We start from the raw sequence: 24401 nt of genomic DNA, 5'->3' as shown, positions 1-24401 counted from the left end.
ACAGATGTCACAAAGCCATTAAATTCATATCAATTATTATTAAATTCATATCAATGATATTCTTGGAAGTTATTTCCGAAATATTATTTCATAATTTACCGCTCAACGATGAAACATTTTGTTTGTAAAATCCAGTGTCCGCGCCAATTTTTGGATTTATGATGCCTGAAGCAGATGGAGGCCATTTTTTAATTTTGATCGCTCGATTTTGTGTTCTCCCTTTAATACTATCTCCACTTCTAGGTATATAAGTTCTATGTAGTAATAGAATTGAAAACGAGTGGTCAATACCTACCACTAGATTCCCAATTTCTATTGCTCGAAATTCATAATTCGGCCCCCGGGCTTCTTTAGGATTCGCAAAAGCCGGAAAAGCGCAAAAGATTACGATTACGAGTATATTTATTTTAAATAAAGAACATTATAACAAAGTACAGTAAGTGGATTTCATTATTAAAATTAAAGTTGGTAATTCCAACCGATTCTTTTTTTAATGCGTTATTAATTGAACCTGGGTAACTCTAGATATTCATTATAAGTGCTTAGTAATTATTGACCCGTTTGAAACGAGATTTGCGGCAAATGTGACAATGATGATTTTTGGAACAACTATTTTTAATTACTGCACTAATTTAATCAATCAACGTTTTTCCAGATTCAGTCTAGTAGCGTCAAGTGGAGAGCGATAAATCGTTAGAAGCAATTATGACTAATAATAACTGCAACAGATGAGCCTAAGTGCATTTTCAATTAGCTTCAGCTGAAGAAAGCACCGCCCCGTACAGCAGCGGCCGTCATCATAAAAAAGTGCTTATGTGCCGCGGGTAAAAACCAACTCCAGGAAGGAACATAATGTAGTAGCGCCCATAAAATGTGAATGCAATGCGTGCACGTGGAGTGCATCGGGGTGCGGGGCGCGGGGTGGCGGTGGCGCGGGGCGCGGGGCGGGCAGGGCGTGGGGTGTGTTCACAGCGAGGGGCGGCCGTCCGCGGCGCGCCGCTCGCCAGTGTTGTGGTAGGTCACACGGAGCGCGCCCGCACGCACCGACCTCATCATTCACGATCGCGACTTCGCGCCGTGCGAACATGTTACCGAGCCTTCGACGTGCTCGCCTGATACTTCGAACGTGAACTGTTCACATACGTGCTACTATCCGGACTTGGTGGTTTCCCGTGGTGCAAATAAATGCATTCTAACTGAACTGATGTGAGATGGCCTTATCGCTGCAGTCGACACAGAATTCGAGAGGTTCGTGAATAATGTTGTGCTGCCGGTTCGCTGAATCTGAAGGAAGTGCATGTGCGGGAAAAGTTTTGAAAGTTAGCGGCACGCGGCGTGCGTGGGTGCTGCGCCGCGATTGGCCGCGCCGCCTCACACACATACATGTATTTTGCATTCATGTCGAGCTTTGCAGATTCAGTGAACCGTAGGCGTCTCGCCGCCGAGCGCGTAGCGGGTGCTACGAGCAGCTACGAAACTACCGCGTAGTACGAACTATGATTCATTTGTTTCAATTAATTGCATGATGTACACCTGCCCCTTGTATTCAGTTAACTTTAACGATTGTGACCTTTCCGTTGTTTTTGTGCTTCAAAGTAAACTATACAATAATGACATCTGTTTAATAATAAAATAAGAAACAAAAGTTCACGTCTGTTTTACCGTAGTAAGTATAAGTATTTTTTGCGCAGACTTATCTTTATATATTTCCATATACATATTTATGAATTTTAAGAATTGATATTGTTTATGTTGTCTTCGTTATGATTCGTTTCGTCGCTTCGTTAATGTTTTGACATTTTGATGATATGATTGGTTATCACCATCAGGTAAAAGGTCTGTGACTCTAACGTGTCCAAAAAAATATAAGTATTAATCCTGATTATCAATACATTTGGAATACAGTATCTATTGGTAAATGTCACAATAGTTATTTATATGTATACCTAAACACAAACGCAGTTAATTATTCTATATATTATTCCTTTAAACGAGCAATTCTTGTAATTGTGTATTTTGACATCCAGTCTGGTCTAGTGGGTAGTGACCCTGCTTATGAAGCCGATGGTCCCGGGTTCGAATCCTGGTTAGGGCATTTATTCGTGTGATGAGCACGGATATTTTTTCCTGAGTCATGGGTGTTTTCTATGTATTTAAGTATTTATATAATATATATATATATATCGTTGTCTATCTCTAGCAAATGTCTGAAGTATTTCAAAGTTCAAATCGGGCCGAGAGTCCTAAATAATGTTCGAGTAAGTATGTCGAAGAGATGAGTCGTAAATGATGTATGTTCAATTTATTTTTTACTATTAATTCTAATTAGGGGGTGTAGGATTATTTTACATATAATATAAATTCAAGAGGAGATTCAGTTAGTCGATGTTCATTAAATACAGGAGACGGTGCTAGAATGAATATAGATAATAAATACTAATACGTGTTATAATTGGTATGTTGTATGTGATAAAAATATTTAAATTTGTTTAAATATCTCGGCCAGTAATGGCCAACGATATTACCTAATGAGGTAATTTAGGGTTATCGTAAATGGGTAGAAAATTGGCAATAACTATATTAACTATCCAACTAATTGCCGATCTTGAATCGCATCGTGTGATTCACCTCCGGATAACGGTCTCTGCCATTTGATTGTTTAACATAATCATTGACGCCGTATATTCTAAAGTTTGCTGGTTATTATTTACTCAACGTAGTTTAGTTGGTAAAAATACGTGTATATGTATAAGGATATATTATATACTCACGTCAGAATATCATATGTATTATGATATTCTGACGTTACTGAACGGCAGTATATTATTTTCTTTCCTAACTTAATATTAACACTAGGTACATATTTTAAGTCACCTCGGTAGCAAAGGAACACCGTAGCCTACCGTAGCCTGTGGATGCTTGCAACTCCAAGCGCACACAAGTGCACATGGTCGCTGCACCCACTAGCATTACTGCTACTTTTGTTTATTGCAACTCATATGTAGGTAGTTGGCAAAGTAAAAGTAAAGTCCTTAATTCTCATAAAATATGTAACGATGGTGGTGGTAAGTAAAAATTCCAGTACAAAAACATATTTTGCTATACAATAGCATGCAAAGTAATCATAAAACTAGACTAAGATTAAGCCCTATAACTAAACTTAAAGTCTACGTACCTACTCGTAAACTCGTAACATATATTATGTGTTCCTGTCCAAGAGGTCATTCGTTGAATAAAACATTTATTCCTTGAGCCATTGATAAAGCTTACTTTTGAATAAATGTAAAGGGAAATATACAAAGTTCTTATTTGTGGCTTCGTTAACTTCAGTTATAGGTAGGTAGTTAATTTTAATGTAATTATTTTAATTGCTATTACAATAAAACGGTCATTACTTTTCGTACTGGACGTCATTACACTGTTTATTTGCTGTCTTCTGTAGCGTAACTACTTTTTACCAATAAGGCAATAAATACATTCATGTTATGGTAAAATACATATTTTATTTAAATAGGTAATAAACTCTACAAGATGTTGCACAAACACATTTCTATAAAGCATATTAACTGAAAATCGTATTACCTTTTTCCATCATGTGGACAGAATTTCTTTTTCATGTTTTTTGTAACGATCTATGTTAAAACTGTCTCATTAAAAAACAAACATTACACTTACATCAAATAATACTACCTAATCACTAAATATTCCAACAATCAACGTTTAACTATACTAGGTAAAATAATGCAAAATCAGGTGACTTTGAGTAATTTAGAATCACGATAAACGACATAATTATTTGTTGAATAGCTACCGAAAACATTACATAAAGACGAAGCCGAAAAAATTCGGCTTGCGGCGCTTAACCCTAAAGTACGAACCCGTAGAAGCGTAATCTGTGCGAGTGCGTGCCTTGCGGGTAATCCCATTACGTGGCCGAATTGGGACACGGCTAACCCACCACTAGTACCTACCACTCACTATTACACAAACTAACTCAACCAATTGTGTATCAAACATTAAAACATAAGCTTTATTGGGACCTACTTAAGGCATACGAGTGAAGTAACGTCACAATAAATATAATAACCGAATTTAGAAACAAAATTCCGCTACAGCAAAATAAAAAAAATCGGCCAATAGCATGCCGGGCTATGCTCCATGTAGGGTTCCGTAGTTACTTTTCTGTCACAATAAGCTACACGGGGGCTATTAGTAAGTATCTTGTACATGTAACTCCTCTGGAGTTGCAGGCGTACATAGGCTACGGAGACTCCTTACCATCAGGCGGGCTGTATGCTTGTTTGCCACCGACTGTATCCGAATGGAGTATTACCTTCGCAGCGCAATAACTCCAAAACGGCTGGACCGATCATATTCGCTATTATTATTATTGAAAGTACGTGTTAAGCTTTTATTTTAAGAGATTTATTTTTATATTTTTGGATCCATGATTCAAAAATTAGAAGGGTGGGGCACATTATTTTCCTTTCGGAGCGATTATTTCCGAAGATATACTCTTTATCAAAAAGGTTGTTGAAGACCCTTATTCGATTTAAAAGACCTATTCAACGACACCCCACACGAAACAAAAAATTTATAACGAAAAAAAATCAAAAATAAAGTTTTTTATGGGAGGTACCCTAAAATAATATATTTTCTAGTTTTTATTTTATCGTTCTATCGCATATATGTATGATTTATGTATCCATGCTATATTCAAGCTTTCTAGCACTAACGATTACGAAGCAAAGCCGCGGACGGACGGACAGACGGACATGGCGAAACTATAAGGGTTCCTAGCTAAGTACGGTAGTGAAACCCTAATAAAGTATGACAGTGAGGTATTTCATGACTTTCGTATTCATTGCTATTGTGGGAAGATGCAAAATCGGTCTGAGATCAAATTAGTTAATACTCGTTAATGCTCGAGTCACTTTGTAAGGAAATTCCCATAAACAGTTTCTTGTTTTTTTTTTTCATTTGTCTTGCGTATACACATCGTGAAGAATACATAAAATAAAATATACGTAAAGCCTCAAATTTTTAGACTGATTCCGTTCTATAACCTATACATATGTACTTAAGTATAAATATACTTTTGATTGTGCTCGTCGTTTAGTTACTAGACTAGGGGTACCTGCTAATGCAAAGCTAACCCAACTATTGTAGCAAAACCAACATCAAGAGAGGATTTCTAATATTGACCGATTTTTGAAATATATTTTTAAACATCACTTAGGTAATCAATATTACATCAAGTAAAAAGAAACGAGCGTTCTAATATATATTCCCTATTAAGTAACGCGATTAAGTAGATACCCACTCTTAGTTATCTGTTCGTTTGTTTCTATATAGGTATATAAATCTTTTTGTATCCTGATAACAGAAGCTTTTACAATAATAATGTCACTCACATGATGTTTAATTGGTGGGCCCCTACGTGATAATGAGTTATAGTGAGAGGGCAATAGGCCTCATCATAAAAATATTAAGTACGGGTTATTGACAAATATTTATGGCACATAAAGAGGGGATAATTACAACTCTTTGCTTCATAAAAAGCGTCGGGAAGGGTGCGGTACTGTAAACATTTATCACCAGTATTATTGTCACCCGACCACCAATAACCGTGCCCATAATGGGCTGATCTATTGCCTATCTCTATCTACCATCAGTCCCGGAACAATAAAGATTACATACTGTAAAAAAGCCTATATAATGTAATTCCGTACAAGTAATCAACTTGGACGGCAGAGTATTATCGAATCTATAAGTTAGGCAGGGGCAAAGTCAGGTTGCCTCTGCTGATGTTTCCATCTGTATTTACTTGGCGAGTCAACTTTTACATTTTGCCCGTATTACAATTCAGGGCACATCACGAGTTCGGTTTGCTGCCCGGCCTCGAAACAGCGAGTAATGTTATTAAAAAGTTATGGGATAAGCCGGCGGTACGTGCCGCGCGCCGCCGCCGCCTAATCACAAACTTTAAAATTATCTCATTATTTTTTACATCATCCGATGGTAGAATACGTAATTAGCTTCAGCGAACATTTTTTTCGAGCCTGTTTTAAGAAGAAACGCTATGTTGTATCCCTTATACGTGACCGTTTAGAAACAAAAGCGTGGCGCAAAGAGCTGCCGCGGCACTCGCAGCGCCCAGTAATTCTATTTTGCCTCCTTCAATTAAGCGCGACGGCTAAGTCCACAGTTCGGCCCGGAATTAATGCCACAGCTAAGTAGATAATGCAAGGAGCTTCCCTCCTCGCCGCCTCTTCACGCCTCGAGGAGAACTTTCAATTATGATTTTGTCTAATTTTAATTAAGTGCTCTCAAAAAGGCTTTTCTCCGTCGAAATTAATATTTGAATATAATTTGGGCGGAGCGGGCGGGCGGAGTTTGCCGCTTGAGGAATAATTAATTCCATTATAAGTGGTCCGCTCGAGCGCGGGCGCGGGCCCGGGGCTGCTGGACGACACCCCTTCCGTGACAAGGGAGTAACACAATTAAAAAGAACATCAAGCATTCAAGTTTAATCTAATTATGTATTATCATTTAAACACAGATGAGTTTAGCGGAGGATGCGGGAGCGAGGCATGGCTTGTTCGCGGCAATTTGCGCAACAGGTCGGGGCGGAAGCGACCTGCATCGGCATGATTGCGACCAAATGTTTCCTCCGCAGCGTCTGGCAACGGTTTTTGCCGCGTTTTTTGTCATTTGCTGCTGATAAGTGCGCTATCGATAGGTTCCACGGCGTATTTGTTTAGGTCGGAACTAACGAGTGACGGAAGTGATGCCGACTATGACAATTTTTGTCTTGAGTTTACACCTAAGGGCATGATACAGTTATGATACCTATATTTATTTATTATTTATTTATTTAAACTTTATTGCACACATAAAGAAAAATGTACAAATGGCGAACTTAATGCCAAAAGGCATTCTCTACCAGTCAACCATTGGGTCAAACAGAGACATTTGTGTATGTTGGTGCAGGAAAAAATAATAACAAATAATAAGGAAAAAATTAAACGCATTTATGCATTTTTTTGTCTCCTACCTTTATAATTTTTTCAATATGTTGTTTTGTGTGTGTCGTTTGTTTATTATTAGTACCTAATGCATCAAAATAATGAATGTTTTTTTTTGTGGCAGGTGTGTCAGTGAGACCGCTATCAACAATGCGTCAAGAATCATTACCGATGTTAGCTGAGCGTCTGCTGGCGACGCGTGCCGCGGCGCTAGTGGCAGGGCTGCCGGCCGAGCTATACTCGGGCGCGCTGCTGGCCGCCTGGCCACCTTCTCCGCCCGCGCCGCTGCTACCTCCACCGGAGCTGGACCGTGCCCGCAAGCGACGCCGCGCGTCCAAACTCGACGAAACCGTTACTACTTCGCATACGACTGCGCCCCTCTCTCCGCCCTCCTCGGGATCTTCGCCGGGTGCAGCCGACCCGCCCAGAGATAAACTTTTCACCTGTAAGATCTGCTCACGCTCTTTCGGCTACAAACATGTGCTGCAGAACCACGAACGCACCCACACTGGTGAGAAGCCGTTCGAGTGCGGTGAGTGCCACAAGCGGTTCACGCGCGACCACCACCTGAAGACGCACCTCCGCTTGCACACGGGCGAGAAGCCATACAGCTGCCCGCACTGTCCACGTCACTTCGTGCAGGTGGCCAACCTACGGCGGCACCTGCGCGTGCACACCGGTGAACGGCCATACGCTTGCCAAAGCTGCCCGGCGCGCTTCTCCGACTCCAACCAGTTGAAAGCCCACGCGCTGGTACATGAGGGCGATGCGCCGTTCGCTTGCCGCTGCGGGGCGCGCTTCCGGCGGCGACAGGCGGCCGCTCTGCACCGCTGCGCCGGCACCGGCTGCGAGCCCGATTCGCCGAGCCCGCCTGCGGCCACAGCCGCTGACTGGCGCTGGGACGAGTGGCCCGAGCAGACGGAGCCGGAGGACTTGTCGCTCCCGCGGCGGCCGGCCACGCCGGACTCGCCCACCGACCTGCGCGTGCACTCCGCGTAGTCCCCGCGCTCCACGCGCCGCTGAGCCGGTATACGAGTTCCTCCCGCGTAGACCCCGCGTCCTACTTGGTCGTATGCGCGCCGTCCCAGCCCGAGCCTATTATGTAGATCTCATAATGTTTAGTTGGACATGGAGATACTTCTCAGAACAAACGTTTAAAAAAACCTACGCGTTAATTTTTTGCGCATGTTCGCGGTAATCACTACTGAGTCAGTCTAGTTAGGTAGTCGTTCATTCTGTTTTTATGATTATGCATTTGCAATATCTACCATAAAGACACTTTTTATTCGTGTTACAGTTTAAAAACCTTATTGTTGTACCATTTGCATAATTGCAAGGTGAGGGAAGGAAAAAATGCGATGGTTTTGTTCCTTTGTTTCGAAATTTGCAAACCTAAGAAAGATCGAACCCGTTGCACAAAAGTAATTCTTTGATTTATTGTTGTTTGCATTGTTTCCATTTGTAGACAAAAAAACTGTGAACGTTACGGTCCATGAGGCCGGCGCGGCGCGTCCAAGGCGCACTCCGCGCTCGCCGAGCGGGAACCGGAATACGCCCGGAGAAGGCCGCGACATTGACTTATTATTTTCCGCGACAAAGGCTAGTTCACAATCGTTGATTATTAAGTATTGATTTGAAGGGAATTCCTCAAAGCGAACAAAGCGGTCGTTTTGTGTTCGCCCAGATCCTCGCCTTGCGACAACCGGTTCAGTATCACCCTCTTTTGTGCGCGACTGCCAGTTTTTAATCAATAGCCTCGAGCTCGTTTTGTGCTTTTACAAGCATTAATTTAAGTTTTCTGACCGATAAAACGTAACTGATACTGGTGCTTTGCTTCAATAGAATTATAGGGGCCGTTTGTTTGTTTGGTGAAGCTGTAGCTTAGTACCTATAGAGCCGGCGGGCGGCGCGCGGCCGGGCGCACCGCTTTTGTACATAATGCTGTCCCTAAACAAAATTATTTATTATTTATCAGTTAGTTTGTAGGTATTTTAAAATATTTTCAGCGCCATTTCCGATGTAACGAAATTGGCACTGGAAAGTAAATGTGGTTTGTAAATATATTTCTATGTAAGTGGGAGTTATCAGAAAATAGTGTAGGTACCCACTTAGCGTGAGTTGTTAAGAAAAGTATCACTGTCAGTTTTTTTTGAGATTTAATAATCTCAATAAAAACTTGGTTTTGGCATTCATTTCATAAACTATAAGCGATATTATAATGTAAAAAGGCAAAAATTTATCCCCATAAATATTTCATGCTTAATAAAACTGTCGTCACAAAACTGACAGTGAAAATTTTTTTTAACTATACTTACGCTAATTGGGTACACTATTTTCTGAAAACTCCCAAGTCCCTATACCAAATAGCCAAAATCTGTTGTACGCGATTGAGTAAAATTGGGTAGCACTTGAATATTCAATTATCGTGCAACGGATGTATGGAATCGTGAAAATGGATGAAAATGTTAAATTAACTTTACACATTTTTTGAATGTATTTTGATAGTGAAAATTAAGGACCATGAACGGGTTGCATTGATATCTGTTGAATAGAAGATGTTTTCGTATAGTTTTTAAGCTACAATCTAAATATTTAATGTGAAAATTGTATATATTTGAATCAAATAGGGTGGATGCAATGCACAACGCACATGGTCCGAGTAGGCAAGGTAGCGGCGCCGGCGGCGGCGCACCGCCGTACGCCGTCGGCGCGCGGACGGAGCATAATTCGCAATTTGTTCTACGGGTATTAGTTTCCTATTAGGGTTAGTGTGTTTATTGTATTCGTTTTTGTCTAATTTACCATCGCAGAGTAATTGTTCTCAATGTTTTAGCGCACACGATAAATGTATGTAAGTATTTAACAGTGCTACTTGTTGATTATTATTATTTTATTTTCATTAGTGTTAAAGTATCATGGAGCGTAGGGTCTTAGAGTAGATCGAGACGGTGTAAAATATAAAAAGTTTTTCCCCAAAGAAATTATTGGTACAAAAAGTAATGTGTACAAATTAAATGATACTTTCAATTAGAAGTTGTAATTCCATGTTGCAATGTTGTATTGTATAATATGGTAATTAGTGTTATTGCTACGGTGCCATTATCTACCTCATACGATAGAGATACTGCTCCAGGGTATAGAGCCAAAGTTCTTGGAATATTTTCTATTGTCTACGATTAAAATAAATATCACGTTAAGCGAAAGCGAGGTATCGCACACCGTCACCTGATGCCGCGAGCGGCGGAACCATTTGAGACTGATTTTAATTTAATTATGTAACACCTATTTTACCGTATCTACTAGAGTTGTCCTAATGTCAAAGTATCTCCCGCGCCGGCCCGGTCGGCTGTAGTCCAAACCTTCATTTGCAATTTATACTTGAGTTCCTATTTTATAAAATAGTTTTTAACTTTATTGTTTTGCTTAAATTTGTTTATACGAATTAGTTAGTCGATGCACTAGGTTTCAGTGCCATGATAACACATCGCAAACTATTCCACAAAGTAATATAAGAAGTCAAATGATAAGATATATAAATGGATTAAGATATTGTCTTAGTTTCTGTAATTCGGCGATACTGCCATAAATCTATCTACCTCATGCTCGGACACAGGTTACTTTAACTTAACATAAACTGACAAGCTAATAATTGTAATATTAATATGTACCTCATAAAGTAACATTTATATATCTAATGATTACACACACGGTGTGATACAATGAATATAGTTACATTTAATTATTTATCAATGTCCAGTACCAACATAATTATTATAATAAAGAGATGTTTGTTATTTAATCACTTTTTGATTTCTATACATATATAATTACCCTTTATTTCTTAAAAATTGCGATTTCAATTCTAAACGGGATACTTAAATTATGAAGATCAAATAAAGTCCATCTAAGCGAAATCTGCACTGGCTTGGATAGAACATAGTGAGGGAGTGTCAATATAAACCTCATATGACATTTCCACATTTCGACATTGCAAATTGCTTGCAGAGTTAGCTTGGTCCGGCTCGACCTAAACTACTGTACTAGAATGTCCATAATCAAAATGCGTCGGAATACTGCAGAACATGTACCGCAATATCAAGACCAGAACTCAGCCCTGCTGGTGTTGGCGCGGAATTCGAGGAGAATGTCGGGGTCCGCCAGGATACTATTCTTAGCCCACTGCTTTTTAACTTGGTAATGCACTACTTATGCCAATGAAGACCTTTAATAACCAGCCGGGATCCCTAAACGGGGACTATTGGTAAGTATCATGTACTGTACATTATACCTAGGTACCTTCGCAGCACTTTGTACGACTTTATATTAAGAAAATTCTTTTTGCAATAATTGAAAACCGGACAGGTGCGAGTCGGACTCGTTCACCGAGAGCTACGTACAATTTTTTTTTACAAATTTGTAGTTTTCACTTTTTTTCATCACACTTGCTCGAAAAAGATCTTATTTCATGCAGGTATACTGAAGGACAAACGACTATATTGTTCCCGTGGGAGTTATGGATTGTGAAAAAAATTGCTATATTTGTTTTTAAATTTTGGTACTAATTCATACGAATTAACTAGGTATAAATGAGTTATACTTTTAAAATATTCAAGTTTATAATTTAGTATTTTTGATAAAGTTTAAAAATATTTAATTTGATTAATTTAATAGCCGTTTAACAGTTATTTACGATACGAGTGGTGATAAATTAAAACACGACCTAAGGGAGTGTTTTAAATCGACACGAGTTGGGAATTACCTATTCGCACGTGTATCATACAACGTTTTACAGTACATATGGCTCTTTAAAGTTCCGACATATGCACGGAAAGTGCTCATTCCCGCACTCGTATGAAATGATAATCGTATGATATGTACTGTGAAATATTTTTACACAATTCTCAATTGTGACTGAACGTGGGATAGGTCTGTGCCTTCGATGCCTAAACTGTCAAAACTTGACAATATGGCGGACGAATGTTTGAAATGTCACCGTATTTAAGAATTATTTCATTTAAAATTTAGTTTTTTCTTAGCAAGTGTGATGAAAAACATTGTGTGTAACTCCGGGAGTAAGAATATTGTTACTCGAGTCTTTAATTATATATATAGACTCTCGTACAATCTTTCACTTACCCCCCTCGTTGCACAATGTACTATTTCCCTGTACTTGTAGTGTAATGTAAGATAATATTACTTGCCAAATTTCATAATTCTAGATCAACGGGAAGTATCCTATAAATTTTGATTCCATTTTTTGTGACTTTTGATTTTTTCGTTACCGTGTAGACCGAGTATATGGTTTTAATTTCAAATGGATACCACCACACGTTTTCAAAATAAAGGGTCTTAACAGACAGACAGACCAACGGACGGACAACAAAGTCGCTTTTTCCTTTTGAGGTACGGAACCTTAAAAACGGCTGGACCGATCATGTTCACTATAGTTTCTATTTCAAGTACTTGTTAAGCTTTTGTTATACGATTTTTGTCATATTTTTTGGACCCATGTTTCAAAAGTTAGAGGGGGACCCATATTTTTTTCTTTCAGAGCGATTATTTCGGAAAATATTCACTTTATCAAAAAATGGTTGTTAGAGACCCGTATTCGTTTTAAAAGACCTTATATCCAACAATAACAATAAAAAAAATATCTAAAAAACAACACTTTGTATGGGAGGTATCCTAAAAAATATCTTTTTCTATTTTTTATTTTACCGTTCTGTCGCCGAGGAACCGTAAAAACCGGCCGTGTGTGTGTCGGGCCACGCATAATGGAGGGTAAACGAATGGGTAGGTATACTATTGCGGCAATTACGTCGTTTTAATAAAAACTATTTTTTTTATATTTACTGCTCAACCACCTCTATTTTTCTCATACCTATTCTTTCGTGATCACTAGTTACTTCTTAAAACAATTTTCGTGGATTATGTGTACAATTTTTTTTTTGGATTTGTTTTTTTTTTTGTTCGCCCGGTTATAAAGTTAGAGGGACTTTAAGGACTTTAAAAAAATCACATAACTAAAAAACCTTAAAATTTGTTTATAAAGACCTGTCAAATAAGGTGCCATCAGTATTTACTACATTTTTTTCACTTCTTGTAACATGTATGAGTGCTCCCTCTATAAATACATTTATTTAATTGTAACTTCTAAACTAAGTAGCGGCTCATGAAATTCACCTATGTGTTATATGTAATGTAATTAAAATACAGCATTTAGCTGTCGAGGAAAATGGCGGTGACATGAGGACAGACGGGCTCTAAAAGGGAAACTCAAAAACAGAAAAGGTTAATCAGTTGGCAAAGAGGCTTCTCTGATTTATGAGGTACTCTGATTGAAAAGTACTATGTCAAAAATATTTAGGTAGGTTACCGGTTACCTACCTACCGTACAACGGTACTGTAACCGTACCGCCGCTACCGCTACCGCCCGGCCTGTACTGTAACCGCTAGACTTTTCTAGGGTTACAGTACAGGCCGCGTAGCCAACGTTACAATCGTTAACGCTCCGTAGCGTAGCGTAGTCGTCTCTCTCTATCACTCTTCCATATTAGTGCGACTGTGACAGTTGCGTTTCGTTCGCCACGGAGCGTGAACGATATGCACGTTGTCTACGCGGTTGTGTAGGGTACCATGGTGGTCTCTGGAAGTATAAAACCTCATTAAAAATTGCACTTTAACTAACCGTGAATCTGTAGGTACTTTGGTTGGCAAAATATCATAAAAATAAGACATTATATTAAGTTTACTTGAAAGTGAAATTTTCTAGAGTTAGACCAAAATAAATCTGCAACGATTTTGATAGCACCCGCAGTGCAAGTGTTATTAAAACACCATAACAATTTCATAGAAGTTTGACGTTTAGAATAACACTTGCACTGCGTGTGCTATCAAAATCTTTGCAGACTTGTCTTGCTCGGACTCTGTGCTTCAATTTAGGCATATTATAATGCAGTTATTAAAATCAATAGGTAACTATCACCGGTTATAGTAATTTCCTGTTATCAATTTGTAATGGATATATGATCTGTCAACTGTCAACAATGACATTTCTGGGAGAAGAACTGTACAAATAAGTATCCGGAGGCACGATAATGCCTCCGCCAAGACGAGTCAAGCCAAGTGCAAGGGCACTACCTACCTTTTCTTGAAGCGCTTCATCGTTTTTTTGAACCCTCATAACTATGGTTTGGATTATACCAGATAAACAAAATTTTCGGGATATAATGTCAACATTGGAAACATAAAAAGTTTAGATGATTGCATAGCTCTTATACTTTAGATTTTATTGATATCTAAAAAAACCCTGATTTCGTCACTAACTCTTTCACTCATACGCTGATGATCATCAAAACTGTTAAGGTAGTTCCTGAAGTCCTAGAAAGCTGAAATTTGGTATGTAAGCTACTGTTAGTACCCACACAAACAACAAAAATATTCTAAAACTTGGAACTTTTACCCCAAATCCCCTAGTTTAAGTAGGGGATGAAAATTTGTATGAGGGTTCCGCAAATTTTGATGCTAGAGAGGTCTGAAAATTGATATATTGTTATATCTAACAGAATATATATTTCAGGATTTTTAGTAAATCACCCCCCACCCCTTTTAAATTAGGGGATGGAAGTTTGTCACAAGTAACTTACAAGAAGTGAAATCCCACCAAAAACATTTCCATGTAAAATGTTGGGATATTATTATTTACTACATTGTTAAAACTTAAATAACCTAATGAACACAATTTAAGAACTGAAATAAATGTCATAAGAAAACCTACGTAAGAAAAAGTGACCAAAGCCTCCAGTGCGAGGCCGGATATTGGCCGGATATTAAAAAAAACTGTTTAAAATGAGAGCGTAACTTTGATTGCATGGCGGACATGGCGGTGTCTATGTTCTAGAGCGCTTTAACGAGGCTTTAACTCAAACTGTGTAGGATTTTATTCGTCGGTCGGCAGATCGGCACCCCTCGGGTAGAACGAAAACCGGACAGTGAAAAGCGGGACAGTGTTATGCACGTAAGCATATATTATAGCGATGTCCCGCTCTCACACCGGAGCGGATCCGCATCCATGTGAAGACCGCCTAGCCTGTGAACGCTGGCAGGTGAGTACTTGTGTAGCTGGGCGGCGGAACTCAACAAGCGTGGCACGCCGCATATCTTCGGAGACAAACGCACTGGAATCCGGTTGGTATTTATTAAATTAATCGCTCCCCCTACACTCCGCCTCGATAATAGTTTAACCGACGCAGCGCAGCGCAGGGTAATGTTGTAAACCACGCGACATTACTAAATTCCTTCAAGAGTTTCCTGTTCAAGTAACGTGCTATACGGATTCCTTCCTTTCCTTTTGTGGTACGGATCCCTGAAAACAGGCCATGTGCGCGTCGGATTCGCACACCATTAATTAAATAATATATACTTATTATAGGGACGGTTTTACACAAATTGACTAAATCCCACGGTAAGCCAAGAATGCTTGTGTTGTGGGTACTCAGACAACGATATATATATATAATATACAAATACTTAAATACATAGAAATAAATATATGTGCTCATCACACAAATAAATGCCCTTACCGGGATTCAAACCCAGGACCATCGGCTTCATAGGCAGGGTCACTAGCCACTAAGCCAGACCGGTCGTCAAGTTTATACCACCTAGGTTCATTAAAACGAACACGCACGTCGTGTGTACACACGCGGGTTTTGTTTTTTATACTACGTCGGTAGCAAACAAGCATACGGCCCGCCTGAATTTCGATCACAGCCAACAAAGAGATAGTCTGGATCGATGGACAATCTTAAATTTTTCGTTGGAATATTCTTGAGCGGAAAAAAATATCAATATAAGTCCAATTAATTAGGTTATACCACCTAGGTTCATTAAAACGAACAAACACGTTTGTGCACAGCTCCTAAAAATTAAGGACTCGAGTTTTTTATATTCATTTTAAATTCATATCTCTACACGTTTTAGTCCCTTTGGTCATGATAGAAAGATACAAGTGATCCTATAACGGTTCCTTTTTCTGTTTTGGCCCAAATAGAAGTCTCAAGTGATTTGAACCAACGTCTTCAAATTTAGCGGAGGTGGCCTGCAGTAATAGACGATTTACCGTACAACAATTTAGATAAAATTACACGCGAACGAATTTGGGGGCAACAGTTCCGTTGTATAGATATTGACAGACAACACACAGCCTAGAAACGTAAGATATTGATATTTGGAACATCCTTAAAATAATGCACAGCTCCACTAGGATTTCTGCTCGAGAATTCTCGAGGCGGGTAATCTCGAGAAATTTGTCCCTCGTCGAGGCGGGAAAAAAAGACTCAATGCCTCGAGAACTCGAGAAATTAATCTCTTGTGATAAGTATCAAGAAAACACGCGTATAACACGTGATGTGTCTATAGTGTATTTCTTTAGGAAGTTACATAAATGTAAACAATGTTTTATTTTTAGATTTTCAGGTACTTACACATTTATTAGTTAAGCAACCAAATAAAATAACTGCCTTGATCCGTCCCCTATCGTTCTGGCTTCAAACGATTTTCATGTTTTGAAACTTTTCAACCACTTCCCTCGAATGTCTAAAGAATTCGTCCATTACTATACTTCGTTTTTTAGCGTTAGAAAAAAGGTAAACAATCTTGACACGTCTTTTATTTTTTTTAAATGCTTTTCTGAAATTAGTAACTACTACTTATGAAAACAAAATAATGAAAATAATCGTATATGATTTATTATTGTTACATATTTGCCTCGATTTGTTTTTCAAAAGTGTTTACCATAAAAAAGACTCGTCAAGATCGCTTATCTTATTTCTAATGCTAAAAAAAAGAATTATAGGACCATAAAATAACAAATATTACAAAACTAAATTACTGTCTATTGATAAATCAAATGATCCTGATATATTTTTATTAGCCAAAAAGTAAGTAAGTTTGTCACATCGGGTTAAATTAATTCTCTTGAATATTCTTATCTAATAATAGACCATATTGTGGTATGTTTACATTTTGTTAAATACCTAAATAAATACACTATAGAATATCACATCGCCTGAACCTATAGTTTTCTTTTTTGTTTTTTTTTTTTTTGTTAATTGCAATTTATGGTAACTAAAAATATACCATTTGTTTGATTATTGATCTCACCTACGACTCCTATGAGTCTGATTTGTAGTAAAGCAAAAAAAATAACATGGTGTTTTTGAATCTTTCAAAATTTCTCGAGATACTCGAGAAATCCTAGTCGAGAATTCCTGTGCCTCGAGAAACAAAAAAGGTCGAGAAACCAGAAACACTAAGCTCCACTAAGGATTTTTTGAAGTTCAATGAAAATGGTGGTTAATAATAATTTTTAACTTCTAGAAGTCGCGGACAAAGGCTAGAATAGTGTTTATCCTTCATAACTAATTAACTAACTCAACGGATGAATCGAATTGATGAATGAATGATAGTTATGTCGTGAGATTCGTCTTTATTGCGCGAGTGTCGCTGGCTACACGTAAATACGTGTAGTACGTCACGCGTATGTAGCAAGCATCATAAATAATTATCATAAACGGAAAAACAAGTAAATTACTATTTTTCTCTTGAATTATCGCCTTCAACATAATTATCAAACAATTTTATTTTTGATCGAATATAACACGGCATCTTCTATTTTAATGGATGTGAATACAGTCCTCATTTTTTGAAATATTAGTCTTGTATTTTTATATTTTGGAATAATTATTTATTCGGTATTGCAATAAAATATAACTTTTGGCAACAACCCCATTCTTAACATAATATTTATTACTAAGTATATTATTTGATAAATATATTTTTACGTATAAATAAATGCAGAAGAAGACTAATAGCAGAGTAATGGGTATTAGTATTAGCAGTGTTGGCTCCCGGCAGGTCGGGAGGCGAATTATAATTTATTTGGAGAAGTGGCAAAGAGCCCCGCGCCCCGCGCCGCGCGCCTCGGCCTACCCTTTGCTTTCGCCCTTCGTTACTGGCATACACGCCAGGCGTTGTAACTCGGAAAGTGTTCTTAATTTCTGTGCACAGGAATAAAATGTTTACTTCTATTTTTAAAATAATGATTTATTAAGTATAGCTTTTATAGACAAGATCGGCCGCCGATCTACTTGATTGGTTAAAAATGGATTAAACTTTTGCGATTTATTTATTTTTGTTTAAAACTATTTATATTTTATCTATAAGGTTATTCTTAACCATTCCAGCTCTTTCTTTATTCTTCCAAAACACAGTTTTATCCTCTAGTGTGGCAAAGTAATAATATGTAAATTTTGAGTTATTTCCCCACGTTGGCTGATAGGATGAACATAAATATTCAATAATATTAGTATGTAAAAATATTGTGTTTCACTCGGTAGCAAAGTTTGATTAGCCCTCGCGCTTTGAAACTCTCGCTAAGATCAAGATCCCACTTTTTTAACCACTCCCTAGTCCCTACGATCGACGATCGTGGCTCAATTTTAGAATATTTCACTTGCTCGGGTATCAATATTACACGCGGGGTAAAATCTATATTTGTACCTATGATGAGCCAACCCGCCGCTGCATTTTTAATTGCAATAAATAGTCATAAGCGTATGGACCTGTTTTAAAATAAATAAAATAAAAAATAAAAATAAAAAAGCCTTTTATTTCTTGCAAGTAGTTACAGTGTCAACATGATTCGAAAAATTGGAACCATGGACCTGTTTTAATTTCTTCTAACACCTTCACTCCAAAATGAACCGTAATGTCTAGAACACCTACACAGTTATATATAAAAAAATACTGTAAACCTTACACATAATAATCTTAACTTAAATTAAAGTACCTAATACCCAACCTAACTTACAAACACAAACAAAAAAATCGGCCAAACGGGGCCAAAATCAGTAAGTATCATGTACATTACAAGCATAGGGGAGTACCTTTGTAGCGCTTTGTACGTCTTTTTGCTAAGAGAAATTGTTTTGTAATAACTCAAAAACGACTGGACCGATCATGTTCGCTATAGTTTTCATTCAAAGTATCAAGCTTTTATTTCAAGATATTTTAGACCCATGGTTCAAAAGTTAGAGGGGGGGAGGATACATATTTTTTTCTTATTACGGAGCGATTATTTCCGAAAATATTAACTTTATCAAAAAATGGTTTTTGGAGACCCTTATTCGTTTTGAAAGATCTATCCAACGATACCCCATACTATTGGGTCAAAGCAAAAAAATAATATTTGGTATGTGGGAGGTACCCTAAAAACTATTTTTTATAGTTTTTATTTTACCGTTCTGTCGTAATGTATGATTTATGTATCCATGCCAAACTGCAGCTTTCTAGCACTAACGATCAAGAAACAAGACGGACGGACGGACAGACGAAACCCTAAAAAGGAAGACCCTATTGGAACATTTAGAACTAGAAAATATCATATGATCTTGCATGTTCAGGTATTTGAGTCCAAGGCTCGGAAAATGCCCGTCATTTTGAAAACATAATCCTGTACCGTCCAACAGAGACTTCTTTATAGACCGCGAGCCAGGAACAGATTTTCATGACCTATAGCCTCCCGGGCGAGAACTCGTATAGTGGTTAACGGCTATGTATGATGAACCCTCGTGGACGTCAGTTGCCGCTCCATTGGTGGGTTGAGGAAAGGCAGCCACCGAAACACGTTAAAAAAATTAATATCGCCTCCCGTTTGATACTTTTTCAGAAAGATAGAGAGATAGTTCAGATGTTATTGTTAATTTAAAAAATTGTCAGTCTGTTATAATAGCGATGATGGTAAAAACGTCAGCTGGTCACATGAACATGTAAAAAATAAACGCTTTACCTTTTTATGATAGCAATAACAAATCATGAAACTTTGCATATAGCATTTCACCAGCCTGAAATGCCATAAAAACGGATTACGCAATTTACACATTACGCATACTTTACGGACATACAGTAGTAAGGCGCGTATTTTTTACATGTTCATTTTACAGCTGACTGGCTTTCCACCGCGATACAACCGGCTGGCTTTTTTTAAATATATATTTAAAACAACATCTAAACTATCATCTAACAAAGTATCAGCCGAGAGGCGATGACTGACGAAATATGCTCCTGGCCCGCGGTCTATTATTCCAATGTCAACGATTAAATATGCCCCAATGACGTCCGTAGACTGTGTAAATAATGTTTATGCTTTCAAATGACTGGCGTTTTTTCGAACCTTGATTTTGACTACTTTATCCGCCCAGATACATATATCTGACGGCGACTATTCACTTGTATAGCGTCAGCTTACATAAAAATGTCATCACCAAAACACATAAAAAAAATCTGAAAATTAACAGTTATAACTAATTAAGCTGCAACGCTTGGGGTGTCAACTTTATACTTTCTGTTTTTTCTCTAGGTAGGTAGCGTTCAAAGGAGCTGGCGGGGAGAGCGGGGGCGGGGGCCGGAATTAAGAGGGAGCAGGGGGAGCCGCCCTGGATACTGAGAGGAGTTTTAACCAATTAATTTTGTTCCTCAACGCAAACTCCGCTATATAATAAGGTATAAGTAGGCATTAACCGCCGCGCCGATAGCTGCCCGGCCGGGCCTTCGTCGTCTCATAGCCTCTCATAACGATGTTTTAATTCTTGTTAAGCTCTCCGTTTCTCCACTTTTAATATTTAATGGCATTTTCATGGCGCATATTTTATAGCGTACTTAGGAATTCCCGGCGTTATTGACGTTGTTTCAGCGACTGCGAGTCCCCGCATAATCCCGATTTGTTATTTGATTGCACGCTGACGTAAGCTATCTGCGAGTGCGCACGGCACTCGAACATCAGGGGGCTCGGTCGACAGTGTGTACGTATAATAGGTAGGTACTGCGTTGTTTTATATTTTTGGTTACAATTATGATCTGTTTTTTAAACAGGTTCGTACATTTAAACACCAAATAACAAAAATACTGTTCACTTTTCGAATACTAGTTACTCAAATACCGATGAACCGATTTCGATGCGGTTTTTTTTATATAACTAAGGTATTTTTGGAACTAAATGGATTGTTTTGGCATAATGAGTAGGGGTTTTTTAAATTTTTTAGTTTAATTGTTATTATTCTCGCATTTTTATAAATAGGTATTTTTTCTTAGGTTTTATTTAAGTAGGTAAGTATCAGAATTTTTTAATTCTTAATGACCTAATAGTATGAAATTCCAAGTCCTTTAGACAAGGGACATTATTTACCTCATAAGGTAATATAATCAATTAAGCACCTCATAAAATAAGTTGACGGATATTACAAAATAATATTAAGTAAGCAATAATTACATACTTTGCTTTGTATGCTTAAATCGTTTGAAAATCTATAATTAAGTAATGCTTATACTATTTAATTTGTAGTAGAATTATGGATTATTTATGAATTACGTAGTATCGTGATATGATTTTGATAGTCGTTAAAATAATGTCAAACGCGTGGATTTGTCAACGTGTTTTTGGTCAAGGTGGTTTACTTGTATTTATACCTATGTTGAATTAAAAAATAGTAGGTACAACCAAAATGTTTTTAGACACACTTTACATAGAATAGAACAAATATATTTTTTTATTTAAAACAGTACCTACGCACCCAATTAGTTTTTATACTTCGTAGGCAGTACTGTAGGCGCAATTTATTTGATTTTCGCATCAATTGCGTACCATGATATATAACCAGGCACCCCATTCCCATATCCCGTAAGTAGGTCAGAATAAAGATCAGGATGTTGCGTGGAGGGCTGCACTTGCGGCGCGCGCCGACAACAGATCCTGCGCAGACGCGTCGCAATCAGCGGCACACCTGCCTGCTGCAACACATCTCTTTGTCTAACCAACCATATGTCGCCGACGCGAGCGCTCGTGCTCCTAACCCGCACGAATATACATAAGATATAAATAAATCGCAGTAAAAAACACCTTCCCCTTTACCAATCCGTGACTAAACACCCGAAAACTTCCACCTCCTGAACGAAGATTTAAAAATAAGATTCTTTACAAAAACACTAGTGATCGCGCCTCGCGCTTACTCCAACATGACGCTCTTAAAAAACAGTTCTTAACAACGGTATTGTGTTGTTAAAAAACAGGAACGCGCACGAAAAAACAAACCGCAGAGTTCGGTTAAAAAACAAAATGCAGCACGCGAGCGAGACACCCTTTCCCTTTTACGCGACGCGCGCTACGTTTTTTCTTCATCTAAGTGGGGGTTGAGTTTTTTACCGCGGTGCTTCGTATAAATTAATAACAGAACGTGCTCATAATCTGCTGCTTGGAACACTTTCGGCTTTGTTATTTTTTGTATTATAAGTTATCATTCATTTGTTTTTGTCCGCAGCGGAAGGAAGCGGGTCTATTGATTACGCCGCGTGACAGGTGTCGCTTTGTTTCTGCATTACCTTCGGGCGACGGTGCGGCGGCGCTCGCGCAGAAAGAACAGTTTGCCAACGTAATCATAGACATTTCACGAGTCACAATTATGATAATCACAGGGCAATGGTCTGTTTCAAATCATATATGTGTAAGCAAATTTTGTGTGAGCATCAATTACAAAAGTTACCATCACAAACATATCCATAACCATGAGACAATGTTTTTTTTTTAATAGTCCTTTACACGGACAATCGAAACCGACAATGTACCATTCTTCAAATTACAAGATAATATATTATTTTTATATTTATAAATGTACATAATTGCAAACAAAAGGAAAACCGAGGTACTAATTTTACACGCCCCGCAATAATCACTCGAAAGTCAAAAATATTGTGCCCCGTCTCCCTAACTTTTGCACCGGGCGGAGAAAAAAAAACGATAAATAAACCTTAATATCATACATTCCATGAAAATATTTAGAAAATGATCGTTTGAGCCATTAATTAACGTTTTCCAAAAAACGTATCATGTTATATAAACGACATTAGTGCCGTGCCTTATGCTTGTACGAGTTTGTATTGCTCTACGATATGCGTGGTCCGATACGCACTAGGCCAGTTTTAACACCTAGGCAAGTTACAGTGTGGCTCAGACGACTGGAAATACGCAACGTATTGTACGCACATAGGACCAATTAAAATTTAAACATGGTTAAACGAAAATAAAAACCAAGTATTTTTATTGAGTTCCCTTTATTACAAAAAGCTAGTGTGCGGAAGGCGCATCAGGAAATGAGTGTATTCGGCTAAAACGAGAACTTGGTTTTTGCCCACATTCTACATCTACAGCAGCATTTGCCGACGCTAAACCACTGGCGGTAAGGTATCATCATTTCTCCATTACCGGGTATTCTTAATTTTAAGTATTTTAGATGACTGCAATTTACAAAATCTCGCTTATTTGTTGTTTACTTATTTACATTTATAGCTATAGGCGTATTCGGTAGGTTGCTTACCTAAAGCTCGTTAACGATGCGTTTAATGTCTTATCTACATCAAACCTATTAGGTATGATTACAGACTTCAAATACGAGTCTTAGTCATTAAGATCGTTATTTGCAAAATCTTTTCGAGTGTGAAATTATTCGAGCGATCTCGAGCGTAGGTGGATATAAAAAATCCATTGTTTAATACAATAAATGTGACACAAAAGTTTCTTAGAATAGAGAAGGTAAATAGCGCAAAGGCTTCGATACAGAATTATCAATGGATGTCGAATCCCAGACAAGCAAATACTGAGTGAATACGTTATATGCATTTTAGCCAGTTCTGAACGGACGTAAGAGAAGTTAGTCTGTATTGAAAATAAGCTGTTTAGTATGTACGTGGTTTTATTGTGAGTCCAGACGGCGGTGCACGTGTGGCCTCGTCGGGCAAAAGGTTAACTTTTGTCATTGTAAATCAAATGCATTGCTCCATTTGATTTCTTGCAAATCATTGTCTTGAGATTCTGTAGAAAGATGTAAGCATTTGTCTAGAGAATGCTTTGTTTTATTATAAGTAAAAGGAAACACGCTATATGTATTTTTTGTAGTTATTAATTAATCTAAACAACTAGGTCATAAACTTTTTTTTTTTTTTTTTTTTTTTTTTTTTTTTTTTTTTTTTTTTTTTTTTTTTTTTTTTTTTTTTATAACGATAGGCAAGCGTTTGACCACGATCTCACCTGATGGTAAGTGATGATGCGGTCTACGGTGGAGCACGCTTACCTATGAGATACCTACTTTACTTTTTTAGTATGAGTTAAGTCTTTCAACATAAAATGAATAAAAAGCCTAATTTTCTTTCCAAATCCTTATAGGCATGTTTAAACCTACTTCTTTAAAGATTTATGATCAAAGCCTAATTAAAATTTACTTATATTGTTATTTTTTTATAATGTCCACAGAAAAGACGCCGATT

The 24401-nt window shown here is 37.9% G+C and overlaps 1 protein-coding gene across 1 annotated transcript; it reads left to right on the top strand.

Annotated features, from left to right (window-relative positions):
• Positions 1 to 904: 904 nt before the first annotated feature.
• Positions 905 to 10827, top strand: LOC133517006 (protein krueppel-like). Its single transcript, XM_061850110.1, has 2 exons — positions 905 to 1248; positions 7153 to 10827. The coding sequence occupies exons 1-2, from the start codon at positions 1212 to 1214 to the stop codon at positions 8025 to 8027; spliced, it is 912 nt and encodes a 303-aa protein (XP_061706094.1). The 5' UTR covers positions 905 to 1211; the 3' UTR covers positions 8028 to 10827.
• Positions 10828 to 24401: the final 13574 nt, after the last annotated feature.

The sequence above is a fragment of the Cydia pomonella genome, chromosome 4 (assembly GCF_033807575.1).
Source record: "Cydia pomonella isolate Wapato2018A chromosome 4, ilCydPomo1, whole genome shotgun sequence".
Taxonomy (NCBI): domain Eukaryota; kingdom Metazoa; phylum Arthropoda; class Insecta; order Lepidoptera; family Tortricidae; genus Cydia; species Cydia pomonella.
Note: the sequence above shows the minus strand (reverse complement) of the source record. Positions and strands in the feature narration are given on the sequence as shown.

What these genes read in the sequence shown, in the direction of transcription:
- LOC133517006 (XM_061850110.1), top strand. Translation starts at nt 1,212, where the DNA reads ATGGCCTTATCGCTGCAGTCGACACAGAATTCGAGAG. An exon ending in GTCGACACAGAATTCGAGAG is followed by an intron (nt 1,249 to 7,152) that starts GTTCGTGAATAA and finishes TTTTTGTGGCAG; the next exon opens with GTGTGTCAGTGAGACCGCTA.